At 41.5% G+C, this 16,905-nt stretch overlaps 1 protein-coding gene across 4 annotated transcripts in view; it reads right to left on the bottom strand.

The window, feature by feature from the left end:
- Positions 1 to 16,905, bottom strand: part of LOC140732346 (disco-interacting protein 2 homolog C) — a 605,485-nt gene that overhangs the window by 154,861 nt on the left and 433,719 nt on the right. For all 4 annotated transcript variants that reach the window (XM_073054850.1, XM_073054852.1, XM_073054853.1 and 1 more), the window contains 2 exons: positions 6,009 to 6,132; positions 3,766 to 3,875 (listed from right to left, as the gene is read on the bottom strand). In XM_073054850.1, the coding sequence (XP_072910951.1) occupies positions 3,766 to 3,875; positions 6,009 to 6,132 (234 nt within the window). The remainder of the gene's footprint in view (positions 1 to 3,765; positions 3,876 to 6,008; positions 6,133 to 16,905) is intronic.

The raw sequence follows: 16,905 nt of genomic DNA, 5'->3' as shown, positions 1-16,905 counted from the left end.
TTTTCTCCTTACCTCTAAATAAAATTATAAGTATAAATTACTGCCTTTGAGATTTAAATGAACCTCAACAGGTGTCTGTGACCATGAATTATATTTCATGTTCTTTCCACTGAACTAGACTCTATGTGGCTGATACAATTTCACTTTCCTGATCACAAACCTCTTTCAGATCATGAAATATGCAAACTAATTATTCCACATGATGTTTATATAAGAATACATGAAAATGCGAGCAAGCGTGCCTGTTAGACCCTTCAAGTCTGCCTCACCGTTTAATATGGTCATGTCTGATTCGTGCTGGCCTCAACTCCTCTTCCATGTCATTTCTCTATTCCTCTCTGTCCCTTGATTTATCAAATATTTATCCACCTCCATTTTAACTACTCCCAACTTCCACCACCTGCCAGGGTAGATTCACTGTCTTATGCTGGAAGAAGTTTTAAATGACCAGCCCCTTGACTTGTAATTATGTTTCCTTGTTTGTGACTCCCCTGTCAGTGAATGTATTCCATTATCTAACCTGTCAAGGTTCTTGTACAGTGGTGCTAGAAAGCTTGTAGAATTTTCTCCATTTCTGCATAAATATGACCCAAAACATGACCAGATCTTCACGCAAGTCCAACATGTAATACCGGATCGTTTTTCTTAGTAAGTACGTAAACAAGTACAGTACAATATTTTTTAATGTTATTTATTTAATTGAGTTCTCTTTATCTAGTTTTAGAACTTGCATGAAGATCTGATCACATTTTAGGTCACATTTAGGCAGAAATAGAGAAAATTCTACAGGGTTCACAAACTTTCTAGCACCACTGTATATTTGAGTAAGGTTAACCCTCATTCTTATAGAGACCAAAACTATTTAGACTCTCTTGATAGCATTACCCTTTCAACCTTGGAATTAGCTTGTACTGCCTCAGCGTCACCCAGTACAACTGCAACAGAACAGCCCAAGTTTTAAATTCTGTTCCTTTTGCAATGAAAGCCAAAATGTCATTGGCCTTCTGAACTACTTGTTGAAGCTGCTTGCTAGCTTTTTGCAATTTATGCGCTAGAACACCTAAATCCCTCTGTGTGATGCTCACTTGTATTCCATCTTCATTTTGTTGATAACCTGCCTTTTGATTTCTTCATTCGAAGTGCATGACCTCACGCAGGGTACAATGAACTCCATTTGCCAGACTTCCGCCCACTCACTCAATCTTATCTTTCTCTTTTTGCAGAATCACAATATCTTTATCACATCCCCTTCCACCGTTTCCATATCATCAGCAGACATGATACCAGCTCTGCATACTATTCCTTCCTCTAGGTCACTAATGTAAATAATGATCAATTGTGTGCAAAGGACAGAGCCCTGCGTTACTGCACCGGTAACCTCCTTCCAGTCTGAAAAAGTCCCATTTATCCAACTCCGTTTTTACTACGAGACAGTCAGTTTTTAATCGGTTCCTTTACCACGGGCTTTTAATTTATGCATCAGCCTACCATTTGACACTTTGGCAAAACGTCTTTGGAAGTCTAAAAACACAGGTTCTCTTTATTAATTCTCCCTGTTACATCTCAACAAATTTGAGCAAATTTTGGCAAATCTGATTTACCTTTATGAATCCATGTTGACTAGCTTTAATTAAATTCATCTTTCCTAAATGATTAACTCTTTCCACTTTGATGACTGACTCTAGTGTCATACTGATAATAGTTATTAAACTAACCAGCCTCTAGTTCTCTGCCTTGGCCCTTTTTTTTAACAAAGAGTCACACTAACCCATTTAAAACCTTAGGGATATGATATCCGATGATATTAAACGGGTTAATGTGTTAATACCAGTCCATGGTGAAGACTGAGGCAAGAAGTGTATTTAATATATTCAACTTCTTTGTTTTCGGTTGTATAAGGACTGCCCTCTGCTTTTTTTTTAAAAAAAAAAGAAAAATGCATCTGAAATCTCCACATCTACCTTTTTCAAACCAACACATTTCTGACCAGACAAAAGTTAAGAATGAAAGTCCAGCCCGTAAACGTGTTCTTAATGTTCATCCATGCCACTGCTTGGATGTCATAGCAGGATGCCAAAGGAAACTTGCAGTTTCCTGCCTTTACTTCCACTCCACAAAGTTGAGAGTGAAAAAAACAACATTTTGGGGTTCGCAGGTTATGGAGACCTGATTTATAGAAATCTAATTTAATACAACTTGAAAAGAAATTCAAGATGGAGAAGCTTGTAACAGAAATGCATATTTCTTTAGGAGTGATGACATAGCAAACTGTTTTTAAAATAAAATGTTGTTTACATTCAAGCTCCCCACAGTAAGCAATTGACAGAATTGCTTTTCAGATTAACCTGGCAACCCTCAGCAGGTGGCTGCTAAAGATATTTGCTTTGGAAACTGACAAATTACTTGTAAAATACTTTATCAAACAAAGTAAGATCCATTGAAACTAACCATGGTATCTAATGTGAAAAATCCTCCCGAGTCGATAACAATCTAACCACACAGGGGAGCAATTGATAGATGTTCTTGTTAATCGACCATCTTTGAAATACCCGGTACTCTGTTTCTCACTTGCAGAAAAATTGGTTCAGGACAGTTGTCAGGAATGGAACCCTTATATAAACTGGGGACTGCCTGAATGAATCTGAAAACACGGCAAATCTCAGACATTTTCCTGGCAGGAATCTCCTGTTGTGCTCCACTGAGGTGACGGAAGCAGAATACGAGATTCCCTGAGGCATTTCTGCTTGGCGCCATGTGAAGATTCCTCATACAGAATACAGATGCCCTCATGGCATTATACTGATGTATGATCTAATGAATAACTTCGCCATGGACAGTCCCAATCCGGGCTGAGAAAGGAGGAGGTTTGGGCATGGGTCTAGCAACCCCATTCCATAAAATCCCAGAGCCACAGAAACACCAGCAGAAACTCCAAACACCTCATCCCTGGGAGAGGAAGGATCTTCGAGGATAGGGCCCGAACAGTAGGGTAATGGGCTTAAGAAAAAGATGATCTAATGAATGCTCAATATTCCTATTGAAAATGTCTGCTTTATTAAATGACCAAAGCTTTTTCCCATCCTAAGGGGAACACAAAAAGAAATTAGCAGTAACGGAACGTTCACCTCTCTCTTTTTTCACCATATCTGTAAATTTGTCAACAGTTAACAGAAATTAACAGAGGACAGAGATCAGGAGAAACTGTTTTTCCCAGAGAATGGTGAATCTGTGGAATTCTCTGCCCAGGGAAACAGTTGAGGCTCCTTCACTAAATATATTTAAGATACAGTTAGATAGATTTTTACATAATAAGGGAATTAAGGTTTGTGGGGAAAAGGCAGGTAGATGGAGCTGAGTTTACAGACAGATCAGCCATGATCTAATTGAATGGTGGGGCAGGCTCGATGGGCCGGATGGCCTACTCCTGCTCCTATTTCTTATGTTCTTATGAAATAATTGACTTAAATTCTGAGTGACAATATTAATTAACATCTGTGAGTAGTTTAGACTGTGTGGCTACAATATTAGCTTACCAGCCACCTTCAAATGTGCACGTTTATAAATGTACCCTAAACATCACAGGGATGAATTCCAGAATCAGTGAGACACCACTAGCAACGGAGAAAATGTAATTGCTTTTTCAATCTTCATAAGCAAATTTTAAGTGCCTGGAATATCACACTCCTTACAAGTTGAAAGTTAGTTATGACATTGATTGAGTAATTGGATGGAAAGCACTTTGCTAAGAACTTCAGTTCACCGCACCTCAATGTATGCAGTGTCATTGTTCGCATCCTTGACGTGAGGGAACCAGTCTCGCGGAGGCTTAGACAGGTGCTTCGATTCTGTTACGAACCACAGCAACCGTGGCCAACCTAACAGAAAATGAGAAAAGGCAAAATCAGCCTAACCTTCAAAACTCCAATACATTTAGCTGCATATATTTCCAATCAGTTAAGTCATATTTTAACTAACAATTTTATAATTGTTATAAAACAAATTAAAAATACAGTAGATTCCAGTTAATTGGGACAGCTCTTAAAGAACAAAAGATTAATCATGGAAATGGCTGGGCTTCCCTTTATTTCTTTGGGACATTGTCCCTTAATTGGGGCCGGAGACTGAACAGTTGCTGAACGGTTGCTGAACAGTTGCTGAACGGTTGCTGAACAGTTTCTAACTGGCAGCAGTTTCATCCATTTGTGTGGCCGGTAGACACTACACCGTACTTATTGGGAACAGATTGGGAATAGCGTCAGTAGTGTGCGTTTGTCTCAAAAAACAGTGATTTTTGTCACTGATAGTTGGCAAGAAATAAGCAGTAAGAAAATCCAGAATTGCTTTGCTCACTGCAGCACCAAGCATTGAGGCTTGGAGAGGTTAGATGTGGCCAGGAGTGAAAATGAAATCATTTCACTAGTTCAACAAGTTAGGAACTAGGAAGAATTTAAAGGTAATGACAATCATCTTGAATATTACAATGATAATGAAGATTTGGAGGATGCACTTGTTGAAAGCATTGTACGAAGGCAGTAAGAAGGTGTCGGTGTGTGGATTTTGGTCATTTGTAGTCAATCAAAAGAACACAGCAGCATATACTGGATGAGTTCCTCCATTGATAACTATTAGGAACAATTTTGGTAATGTTTCATTTTGTTCTGTATTTTATTTAAATACATAATTTGTTGCTAAGTTATATGGTAGTTTGCCTTTTTTTATACCTTTTTAACTATTTCCATGGAATTTTAACTAATTTGGGTAGCTCCTTAACTGGGCCAAAATGTACAGGTCCCAATGTGTCCCAATTAACCAGAATCCACTGTATACATATTCCAGCTAAAGTACAATCTGTGGAAAATATTATAATAGCTTATTCACAAGAACAATGACATGAGTAAATGACCAATAGCAAAATTACTGTACCTGATTTTTTTGTTGGTTCTTTACATTAGAATTAGAAATACAAAGATATATATTTTACACAATAATGCACATAGAAGAGGAATAACAAAACAATTAAGCATCTGAAACCCAGGTTTATCATGATTTATTTGTAGAATAGAGCTTTCTTTAAGCTCTCTCAATGAGCATTTCTGTATATCCAAATGCAGATAGCACAACTCTACAATGCACGTGAAATTCTAATATACCACATTAGCTAATCTTCTTAGCTTCTGAATAAGGCTGCCAATTACTATCAAATTCATAGGGTTTTGAAATGTGCCCAGTAAACATCTGGAACTGAAAATGCCAATGTTAACTTTGTTTAAAATTCTTGCAGCCTAAGAAGAAATGTTACATCCTATTAGTTTAGAATAGATTTGCAGTTGGTCTCCAGAAGTGAATGGATTAAATTCAAATCCATTCCTCTATCACATTTCATACATCTCAGTTTGGAAACTGAATATTATCTTCCAAATAATGTGCTTAGGTACCTGAAATATTAGCATTAGAATGTTTGTTTTAAATATTAATGCTCAGACAATACCACATAAACAAATTCTCGACTCAAACTTCCTTTATGTCTGTATGCATGATGGACTGCAACACACACAAAATGCTGGTGGAACGCAGCAGGCCAGGCAGCATCTATGGTAAGAAGTACAGTTGATGTTTCAGGTCAGGTCAGTCTTGACGAAGGGTCTCGGCCCGAAACGTCGACTGTACTTCTTCCTATAGATGCTGCTGGCCTGCCTACTGCCTTCCACCAACATTTGGTGTGTGTTGTTTGAATTTCCAGCATCTGCAGATTTCCTCGTGTAAGACGGACTGTCAATTTTTAAATTAGAAATCAACTTTTAACTTTTCATTGGTGTTGTTATTAAATCACCACGTAAAGAAAAAGAATGTCATGTTATATTGTGAAGAAATTACAAGAGAACGAACCTCACTATTCATGGAGCTGCACGTGTTAAGACAGAAATATCTGAAATTAGCTTTGTCCGAGAAGTTAATGACAACAAAATGCAACTGATGTGGAAAGAGTAAACAAAGTGAAATAAAATTACCTTTAAACTGGAGAATCTCGCCTGTTGGACTTTTAGGCAAGCCTTTATGGCAAGCATCACTGGTCAGAGCTACAGTTACCCCACAACTTCCCAGAAGAAAACCAATTTGTTGGCTTCCAGCATCCTGATGGGAAATGAATAAAAACAATTCTGTCCTGTGTTGTATTTCAAATTTTAAATTTGAAAATGTTAAAAATCTTTGTGCTGATATGGGAGAGGAAAGATGGACATTTATAATAATATTTATAATAAAAACAAAATCACTATAACTTAACTTATTACAATCATTGAATTTACATAATTATGATACATACACATTTAAAGTCATGTACTTTTCAATAGTCTGCAATTTAATAAATATATATGTGATAAATATGTGTTGAATAATGACATCCTTGGGCTGAATTCCATGCCTGTATGAGAATACTATCATGGCAAATCCACATTTAACCCTTTGAAAGTTTCACGCTGATGCACCATCAATAACTCTCATAGACGTGAGTCGAGATAGGTTTTTATTAGCTGGAAGAAAGCACCGTCAGCAGCAAGAAACCACCACACAACATCCTGGAGACTGAGGGAGGAGCAGTGCCTCCAATCGCTTTTATACAGGGGTCTGTGGGAGGAGCCACAGGAGCAGTCAGCCGGGTGGGGGGGGCGTGTCCAGACAGGTATATGTAGTTCACCACACATGCTGGCCCTTGTTTTCAATACAGAGCAAATCTGGAGAAGCAACATTGCCTCTGATCCATTTATGGCCACTCTGCAGGTTTACGGGTTGTTACCTGGAAGCACTAGCGTTGCTCCATCTACTATCAGTTGGATGGAATGGTCTACTGAAAGGCAAAGAAGAACTTGTGCGATTTATGGAACTCTGGAATGCAATGCACCACAGAGAAATGCTCCCATAAACTCATAAATATGGCTAAGGGAAGTCAGCTTACTTCACTTTGAACTCTGGAGTGTTTTTTTTACACAGAGAGGGGGGAGTGCAGAGAATGCCCTGCCAGGGGGTGGTAGAGGCAACTACATCAGAAGATGATAGAAACTATTAGTGAGGCACATGGATGTTAGAAAAATGGAGAGCTATGTTGGAGGGAAGAGTTATATTGATAATAAGAGTAGATTACAAGATTTTGGGCTGTATTATACTGTAATATAATGCACACCCTCTGCCATTCAAAAGTTCGGGTCCTGAACTACTTTTCTTCACAGCATCAGGAGTTGGAGAAACTCACCCGTGTAGAAATCCTTTGCAAGTATTCTATTTAAGTACTGTCTTCTGTTTTTTAAAGCCATGCCTATTATTGCTGGTCTTCAACAACTCCTGACTCCAAGAGCCAAACCAATCCTCGTCTAATTACAGTGGACTCCAGTTACTTGGGCTATCACTCATTCAGGACAGCCACTTCTGTGGGGCAACTCTTAAAGAACAAAAACTAATCAAGAAAATAGCTGGGATTTCCTTGGTTTATTTGGGACACTATGTCACTTATTGCAGAAGGACACTGTTGCCAAACAGCTTCTAATCAGTGTCAGTCAGGTGCACTTGGGTGACTGTTAAGAGTCTACACTGCGCTTAAAGTGAGAGTTTTTAAATAGTGTTAATTGTGTATATTTGTATTCAAAAAGCAGTGATTTGTGTCACTGGTGGTTGGTGAGAAACTAGCAGTAAGACAATTCCAAACAGTTTTGCTCTCTGCGGTTTCAAACATTCAGACTTCAAGATGCCAGAAATGGCTGGGAGTGAAAATGAAACAATTTCACTACTTCAGCAAGTTAGGAACCATGAAGAATTTGAAGGGTAGGCAATCTTATTGAATGTTATAACAAAAATGAAGATCGGAAGATTGAACAGTTTTTGACTAGTGTCAATCGCTTGCACTTGTGTGGCCGTTACACAATGCACGTGCCTGGAGCCAACAGCCTTTAATTAGCATCAGTTGTGTGTGTGTGTTTGTGTTATGTTATTCATTTGGACTGACCAACACTGCTTCTTGCAGGAAGGCAATGAAGGCAGTCCATTATCTGTGCTAGGAATCTGCACTGATTTTGTTCATTTACAGTCAATCAAAACAACACGGCAGTGTTCAATGGATGAATTTTTCTGCCGATAACTATTAAGAACTAATACAGTTTCATAGCACTGTAGTAATATTGGTAGTGTTTTAATTCATTCTGTATTTCATTTAAATACATGATTTGTTACTTAATTAAACGGTATTTTATCTTTTGTTAAACCACTTCGATGAAAGTTCGGCTCATTGGGGCAGCCGCTTAATTGGGCCAATATGTACTGGTCACGATGTGTTCCAATTAACCGGAACCCACTGTATATCTTTAAATCTTGCTCCAGGCAAAAGGCTATCCCAAAACCAGCTGAATAAACTCAGCTAGGATTCACTCACACAAAATTCCGAGCACACAAAAGCCAGCCACCGTGGTCAATGAGCAATCCCACTATTATGTATTTTGACTACAGTGGCTGGTCCAACAACTACAGAATGAAAAGATATTCAGAGTTTCTAGTCTGCAAATTATAATTTGATTTACTATTGTCACAGGTACATTGAAAACCTTATCTATCCATACAGGTCAATTCATGACACTAGTGGACTCAAATTCTCACCGACTCAGGTTTCCTGATTGACCTTTGGGGTCTGATCTTTGGTATAGGCCCCAGGATTCGCCAATGATGCTGAATGAGGACTCGGAATGAGGCCCCAAAATCCAGACACGCCTTTGACAGGAGCCTGAAAACTAAGCCTATAGTTTCACCAATCTGAGTGTACCTTTTGAGGTCATCAGCCCTTGAGCCTCCAGTCCGCAGGGAAATCTGATCAGGAACCCACCAATAACTTACTGACCTGGGAATGAGGTGGAGGTCAGCCCTTCTCCTCTCTGGTCTACCAGCCCGATATCCGATTATGGATGTCCTTCATCCCATGTCCACATCACTGGCCTTCAAACTCGGAGGCTCAGATTCCTGCCTGATCTCCAACTCCCCCACATCCCTATCCCTAAACCATAACCTGACCCCTTAACCCTCCTCTCTGTCCCCAGATCCCTTCCTACCAACTTAAAAAAGCAAGTAAGCCCGAGCCACAGACTCGATGGAGACCACAGCTCGGCACCAACGTGACCAGAATTTTTATATGGAAGGTCAATATTCCTTTAGCAGCAGAGAGCAAGTCTAACTGGCTAAAGGAAAGAAATTAACAGTAGAGGAAGGCTTACTTTACTGTCTGCTCCTTCCCAGATAAATGGAAAACTAATCCTACCAAATGTTTTTAATCAAACATCTAAAAATGCTGCAGCTCCAAATACTGACTCTACTTTCCTTTGAGGAATGCAATGATCCTCCTGGGTGACTTACTAGCTTAAAACCGTACACTTGCATTCCACACTTCTTATAACCCAAGCAAAATGTCTGCTCCAGTGGAAGTAGTGATGGTCTTGAACTGGTACCTATCTCTGCAATCATCTTGTGGCGTCTCCAATTACCTGCCTCGACAGCCTCTATGTTCCTTTGTGAAAAATGGCCTGGAGTATTTTAACTTTAGTTTGTAAAAATACTTGAAACAATGGTTTGCACAAATACACTATATCACTACTTTAAAACAAAATGGGCTGAACCACCAAAGGGATATTGATGAAAAGCAAAGAGCTTTGGGAAGGGCTCCAGGGGTCCCCAGCCTGGGGTCAACATACCCCTCAGTTAATGGCATGACATAAAAAAGGTTGGTAACCTCTGGTTTAAACTGACAAGATATTTATAGCAGCACATCAATATATATTCACTGAGTTCTTCCAGCAGGTGGTTTATAACCCTGAATGTATAAGCCCATGAATTCAAACCATTACACTGTCAGACACAAGCATGAAAATGTAATTATGAATCCACGCATAGACTAAGATTGAAGCATTTTGTGCAGCTCTAGTCTTAGGACAGGGTATACAAGAGTGAAGCAGGAGTCGCTTCACAGTTTGAGAATCGTTGCCTTCTATAAAGAGCCTTCTGATATTAGTTCTGTTTTTTCTGAGTGAAAATGCCCAACTAGGGCGTTCAACCTGATAACTTGGAGGTAAAGATAGTATGTTACTATCAAGGACTTTGCAACTAATTTTGTCCATATTACTTACTTACATTTTTATTATTTACATAACTTGTCATCGATCATCAGGGACTCCCACCACCCAGGACACGCTCTCGTCTCGCTGCTGCTCTCAGAAAGGTGGTACAAGAGCCTCAGGACTCACACCACCAGATTATTACCCCCCCCCCAACCATTAGGCTCTTGAACCAGAGGGGTCAACATCACTTGCCCCATCATTGAAATCCACAATCTATGGATTCACTTTCAGTGACTCTTTATCTCATTTTCTTGATATTTATTGATTATTTATTTATTATTATTATTGTTTCTTCTTTTGTATTTGCAGAGTTTATTGTTGTCTGCACTCTGGTTGAACGACCTAGTTAGGTGGTCTTTCATTGACTCTGTTATCGTTATTATTCTATAGATTTGTTAAGAAAGTCCACAAGAAAATGAACCTCAAGGTACGATATGCTGACAGATATGTACATTGATAATAAATTTACTTGGAACTTTTAACATTAGCTTGTGAGTCAGAGGTTCCATTGTAGGAGCATGAGTAGTGAGATGGGCAGGAAGGAGACGCACGAGGGACATCGTGAGTCGAAGCAGACTCAGCCTTACGCCCTGGATCTGCACCAAGTGAAGACCATGTTTAAGGTGGATAAACTCATGGAGGTTCTCAGGAATGACAGAGAACAGAGGGACACAATGATAAGCAAGCATAAGACACTGAGATCAGCGGGAAAGCAGGAGGTTGGGTGCGTGCGGAGGGTCGGCAGTTCATGGATCATCTGGATGGAAATGATAAATTAGCTTGTCATGGATATTGATTCATGATGCTTTGTCTATAAGATGATGTGGAATGCACTGCCAGTGAAGGCGGTAGAGGCAGATACATTAGGATATCTTAATAGGTGCATGGAGCTTAGAAAAACAGAGGGCTATGCGGTGGAGAAATTCTAGGCAGTTTCTAGAGTAGGTTTGGCACAACACTGTGTGCCAAAGGGCCTGTAATGTGCTGTAGATTTCTATGTTTCTATGCTCTGCTGTTACAATGGCCACAAAACAGGGCACATACTCATGGTACAAGACCTTCATGAAGCGGACTGCCCTTTGTGCTTCGGAAGGAGGGAGACTGGTCTACTGAACAAACAAGCTGTGAATGTGCATGTATTATGGAATCAGGAGACAGAGGCAGGAATACTCGGTGATATCTATTGCACACCTAAAGAGAATGATTCCTGTACAAACACAAAGCCATTCAGTGTATAATCATAAATGTGAAAGTAGATACTGTAGCAGGGTTATTCTGTGTTCAAACGAGGCACATAGTTGTAGTAGTTTTGCCTCCTCCTACTGACGAACCCAAGATGGTGTTCTGCACCTACTCCTGACACAGCCTCTTGAGACGCACTGTTGAAGGTCTGGAAGGGATCTAAAAACCAGTCACAAAAAGACTACTGACTGGTGGCCGGGGACAGGGGTGGTGTGGGTTGGAAGGTACCAGGGGGTTGGAAACTTGCAGGTGGGATCTACAGCCTGCAGCAAAGGCCTATGCCAACCAGTTACTTCAATGAAAGCATCTGTGGAAGAAAAAACTGATTGTGTTTTTGCAAGCAGCATTTCACCTAATGTAAAGAGCAGTTTGGGATACAGTACTGACAGCTACTAAGAACCCTGCAGCTTTTCCCAGTCAGTGCTGTATATGCTCACGTCGATCCTCCGCTATGTGAAAGCACAAAATGAGTCTTAGAATCTTGTTGTGATTTTTGTGCTATTTATAAGAATGAGCTACCCCTTACACTTCCTCAATGGCTAGATAATTGTCTTCTCGAGATCAGGTTCAATTCGCCTCTGAAATATTCTACTTTTTTCCAGTTTTAATATATCTCTTTTGCTGTTTGGCTTAAATCGCTGACCTTGAGTCACTCTTGCCAGTGAACAGATTATCACTTAATTTATTCTGTCAAAACACTTCTGAACACTTCTTGAAATTTCTCCTTCACCTTTTCTGCCCCAAAGAAAACAACCCCAATTTTTTTAGTCTCCCCGTGTAACTGGAGTTTCTCATTAATAACTTGCAGAATTTTACACAAGTAACATTAGATTCACTGCACTATGTTCAATTTAGCCCCTCCTCAGAAAAAAAAGATATTAAACTGGCTTCTCTTCAGTCCCCACTCATAAGTTGTACACCTGAGAATCAACTAAAACTAGCTTGGAATCAATGCCATCTTCTTCCTGTGTGATGTCTTCATCCGTTAAGTTTGAGTTCTGCGATTTTGCCTGAGAGCTATGCTCAGCGGCCACTTTATTAGGTACCTCTGCTGCTGTAGCAGAAGTTACAAATGCCTGAGGCTCGAACTAAGGGGCCATCAGGACAAGACAGAAGAACAATCTTGGAGGAAATTCTCCAGCTAGTGTATGTGGAACTCACTGAGCAAGACGCTGAGGTAAAAAGCCCAGATATACCCTCAGCGACCAATTTATTTGGCACAGGAGTGGAACCTGCTGTGGTTTTCCACTTCTGTAACCCATCCACGACAGGGTTTGATGTGTTACACGTATAGAGATGTTCTTCTCCACACCACTGTTGTAAACGTGTGGTTATTTGAATTACTGTCACCTTGAACCAGTCTGGCCATTCTCCTCTGATCTCTCTCAGTAACAAGGCATTTTCATAGCGATTCCGCTCACAGGATAATTTTTGTTTCTCGCACTACTCTCTGTAAACTGTTGTCCGTAAAAATCCCAGGAGATCAGCAATTTTTGAGACACTGAAACCACCCCATCTGGACCCAATGGTCATTCCACAGTCCATTGCATTTCTTCCCCATTCTGTTGCTTGGTCTGGACAATAACTGAACCTGTTGACCATGTCTGCAAGCTTTTTTGCATTGAGTTGCTGCCATGTGACTGGCTGATTAGATATTTGTATTAACGAGCAGGTGTACGGGTGTACCTAATAAAGTGGCCACTGACTAGAACAGAATCTCCAGTCCACTGGGCATTAATACTCTGGCAAGGACAATTTTAAAATGTGTTAACTGGAACAGTTATTACCCCCTCAACCATCAGGCTCTTGAACCAAAGAGGATAACTTCACTCAACATCACTTGCCCCATCATTGAAATGTCCCCACAACCTATGGACTCACTTTCAACAACTCTTTATCTCATGTTCTTGATATTTATTGCTTATTAATTTATTACTGTTTCTCTTTTACTATTTGCACAGTTTGTTGTCTTTTGCACACCGACTGAACTCCCAGTTGGTACAATCTTTCAATGATTCTATTATGGTTGTGTTTCTATTACAGATTTATTGAGCATGCTCACGAGAAACTTAATCTCAGAGTTGTATACGGTGACATATATGTACTTAGATAATAAATTTACTTTGAAACTTTGTGTCTCCAAACAACACATGAACCTATGTCAACTAGCTGCAAGAGGTTTGATCTGAACATCTTGCTAATAATTGTGAGATGAAGTGTGATGTGACAGACAATAATTGTGCATGGACACAGCGCAGTACAGCACAGAACGAGGATTTTTTAACTAAGCAAATTAAACTAAACCCTTCCATACACAGATCTCTCATGGCTTCCTCACGGTGAGTTGGTGAAAGCGCCATTTTATCTCATTATCAGATTTCAAAATTCAAAGTTCAAAGTACATTTATTATCAAAATATGAAAACAATAATCTTGTGATTTGTCTTCTTGCAGGTCACCGAGTCAGTAAGTTCAGTGTGGTGTCGATGGTCACCATCACCGAGTCAGTCAGTTCAGTGTCGTGTCGATGGTCACCGAGTCAGTCAATTCAGTGTCGTGTCGATGGTCAATGGTCACCATCACTGAGTCAGTCAGTTCAGTGTGGTGTCGATGGTCAATGGTCACCGAGTCAGTCAATTCAGTGTGGTGTCGATGGTCAATGGTCACCGAGTCAGTCAATTCAGTGTGGTGTCGATGGTCAATGGTCACCGAGTCAGTCAATTCAGTGTGGTGTCGATGGTCAATGGTCACCATCACCGAGTCAGTCAGTTCAGTGTGGTGTCGATGGTCAATGGTCACCGAGTCAGTAAGTTCAGTTCTGTGTCAATGGTCACCATCACCGAGTCAGTAAGTTCAGTGTGGTGTCGATGGTCAATGGTCACCGAGTCAGTAAGTTCAGTGTGGTGTCGATGGTCAATGGTCACCGAGTCAGTCAATTCAGTGTGGTGTCGATGGTCAATGGTCACCATCACCGAGTCAGTCAGTTCAGTGTGGTGTCGATGGTCAATGGTCACCGAGTCAGTAAGTTCAGTTCTGTGTCAATGGTCACCATCACCGAGTCAGTAAGTTCAGTGTGGTGTCGATGGTCAATGGTCACCGAGTCAGTCAGTTCAGTTCTGTGTCAATGGTCACCATCACCGAGTCAGTCAGTTCAGTGTGGTGTCGATGGTCGATGGTCACCGAGTCAGTCAGTTCAGTTCTGTGTCAATGGTCACCATCACCGAGTCAGTAAGTTCAGTGTGGTGTCGATGGTCAATGGTCACCGAGTCAGTCAGTTCAGTTCTGTGTCAATGGTCACCATCACCGAGTCAGTAAGTTCAGTGTGGTGTCGATGGTCAATGGTCACCGAGTCAGTCAATTCAGTGTGGTGTCGATGGTCAATGGTCACCGAGTCAGTCAATTCAGTGTGGTGTCGATGGTCAATGGTCACCGAGTCAGTCAATTCAGTGTCGTGTCAATGGTCAATGGTCACCATCACTGAGTCAGTAAGTTCAGTGTGGTGTCAATGGTCACCGAGTCAGTCAGTTCAGTTCTGTGTCAATGGTCACCATCACCGAGTCAGTCAATTCAGTGTGGTGTCAATGGTCAATGGTCACCGAGTCAGTCAATTCAGTTCTGTGTCAATGGTCACCATCACCGAGTCAGTAAGTTCAGTGTGGTGTCAATGGTCACCGAGTCAGTCAGTTCAGTTCTGTGTCAATGGTCACCATCACCGAGTCAGTCAGTTCAGTGTGGCGTCAATGGTCAATGGTCACCGAGTCAGTCAGTTCAGTTCTGTGTCAATGGTCACCATCACCGAGTCAGTCAGTTCAGTGTGGTGTCAATGGTCAATGGTCACCGAGTCAGTAAGTTCAGTTCTGTGTCAATGGTCAATGGTCACCAAGTCAGTCAGTTCAGTTCTGTGTCAATGGTCACCATCACCGAGTCAGTAAGTTCAGTGTGGTGTCGATGGTCAATGGTCACCGAGTCAGTCAGTTCAGTTCTGTGTCAATGGTCACCATCACCGAGTCAGTAAGTTCAGTGTGGTGTCGATGGTCAATGGTCACCGAGTCAGTCAATTCAGTGTGGTGTCGATGGTCAATGGTCACCGAGTCAGTCAATTCAGTGTGGTGTCGATGGTCAATGGTCACCGAGTCAGTCAATTCAGTGTCGTGTCAATGGTCAATGGTCACCATCACTGAGTCAGTAAGTTCAGTGTGGTGTCAATGGTCACCGAGTCAGTCAGTTCAGTTCTGTGTCAATGGTCACCATCACCGAGTCAGTCAATTCAGTGTGGTGTCAATGGTCAATGGTCACCGAGTCAGTCAATTCAGTTCTGTGTCAATGGTCACCATCACCGAGTCAGTAAGTTCAGTGTGGTGTCAATGGTCACCGAGTCAGTCAGTTCAGTTCTGTGTCAATGGTCACCATCACCGAGTCAGTCAGTTCAGTGTGGCGTCAATGGTCAATGGTCACCGAGTCAGTCAGTTCAGTTCTGTGTCAATGGTCACCATCACCGAGTCAGTCAGTTCAGTGTGGTGTCAATGGTCAATGGTCACCGAGTCAGTAAGTTCAGTTCTGTGTCAATGGTCAATGGTCACCAAGTCAGTCAGTTTGGTTCTGTGTCAATGGTCAACGAGTCAGTCAGTTTGGCTCTGTGTCGATGGTCAATGGTCACCGAGTCAGTCAGTTTGGCTCTGTGTCGATGGTCAATGGTCACCGAGTCAGTCAGTTTGGCTCTGTGTCGATGGTCAATGGTCACCGAGTCAGTCAGTTTGGCTCTGTGTCGATGGTCAATGGTCACCGAGTCAGTCAGTTTGGCTCTGTGTCGATGGTCAATGGTCACCGAGTCAGTCAGTTCGGTGCTGTGTCAATGGCCGCAGACCTCGATCAAATCGCGAAAATAGTAAATACGTTCAGCACTGAGGACATTAAACGTCAAACTGCAGCCGAAAGTGAGTCCACAGCCTCCGAGGTGATTGAACCTTGCAGCGTGATTAAGATTGAAGACTAGCTTTATCTGTCACACGTACATCGAAACATCAAAACACAGAAACACACAGTGAAACACGTACTTTGCGTCAATGATAAACAGAACCCGAGGATCAGCTGGCGGCAGTCCGCTGGCGTCACAGCGCTTCTGGCGCCAACACGGCATGCCACAACTTACTAATCCTCACCCTGATATTACAGCTGGTGTACGCTATGATGCTGCTCCCTGACTCACTGACCGAATACGTCGATCTGTGGTTTTGAGTACAGCGTTCTAGTATTCACGCCCCTTGGATCAAATTCTGTAAGCGAGCCCCATTGCGTATTTATGGGCATTTTCCCCTCATCAGTCTGCTGCAGGAACTCAGTGAGGTAAGCACCCTCTGTGGGAGGGTGAGGGGTACAGGTACTGTGAAAGTTCTGAGTCAAAATCAGGGAGAGAGTGGAGCGGCAGACGGCCATTGTGAACTGAGCATAGGTGTTCTGCAAAAAAATGTCACGGAGTCTGCGTTTGGCATCCTCGCTCTAGCGCAGCTATATCAGAAGCAGCA

This window comes from Hemitrygon akajei, chromosome 8 (genome assembly GCF_048418815.1).
Source record: "Hemitrygon akajei chromosome 8, sHemAka1.3, whole genome shotgun sequence".
In the NCBI taxonomy this organism is placed as follows: Eukaryota; Metazoa; Chordata; class Chondrichthyes; order Myliobatiformes; family Dasyatidae; genus Hemitrygon; species Hemitrygon akajei.
This window is presented reverse-complemented; position numbering and strand designations above follow the sequence as displayed.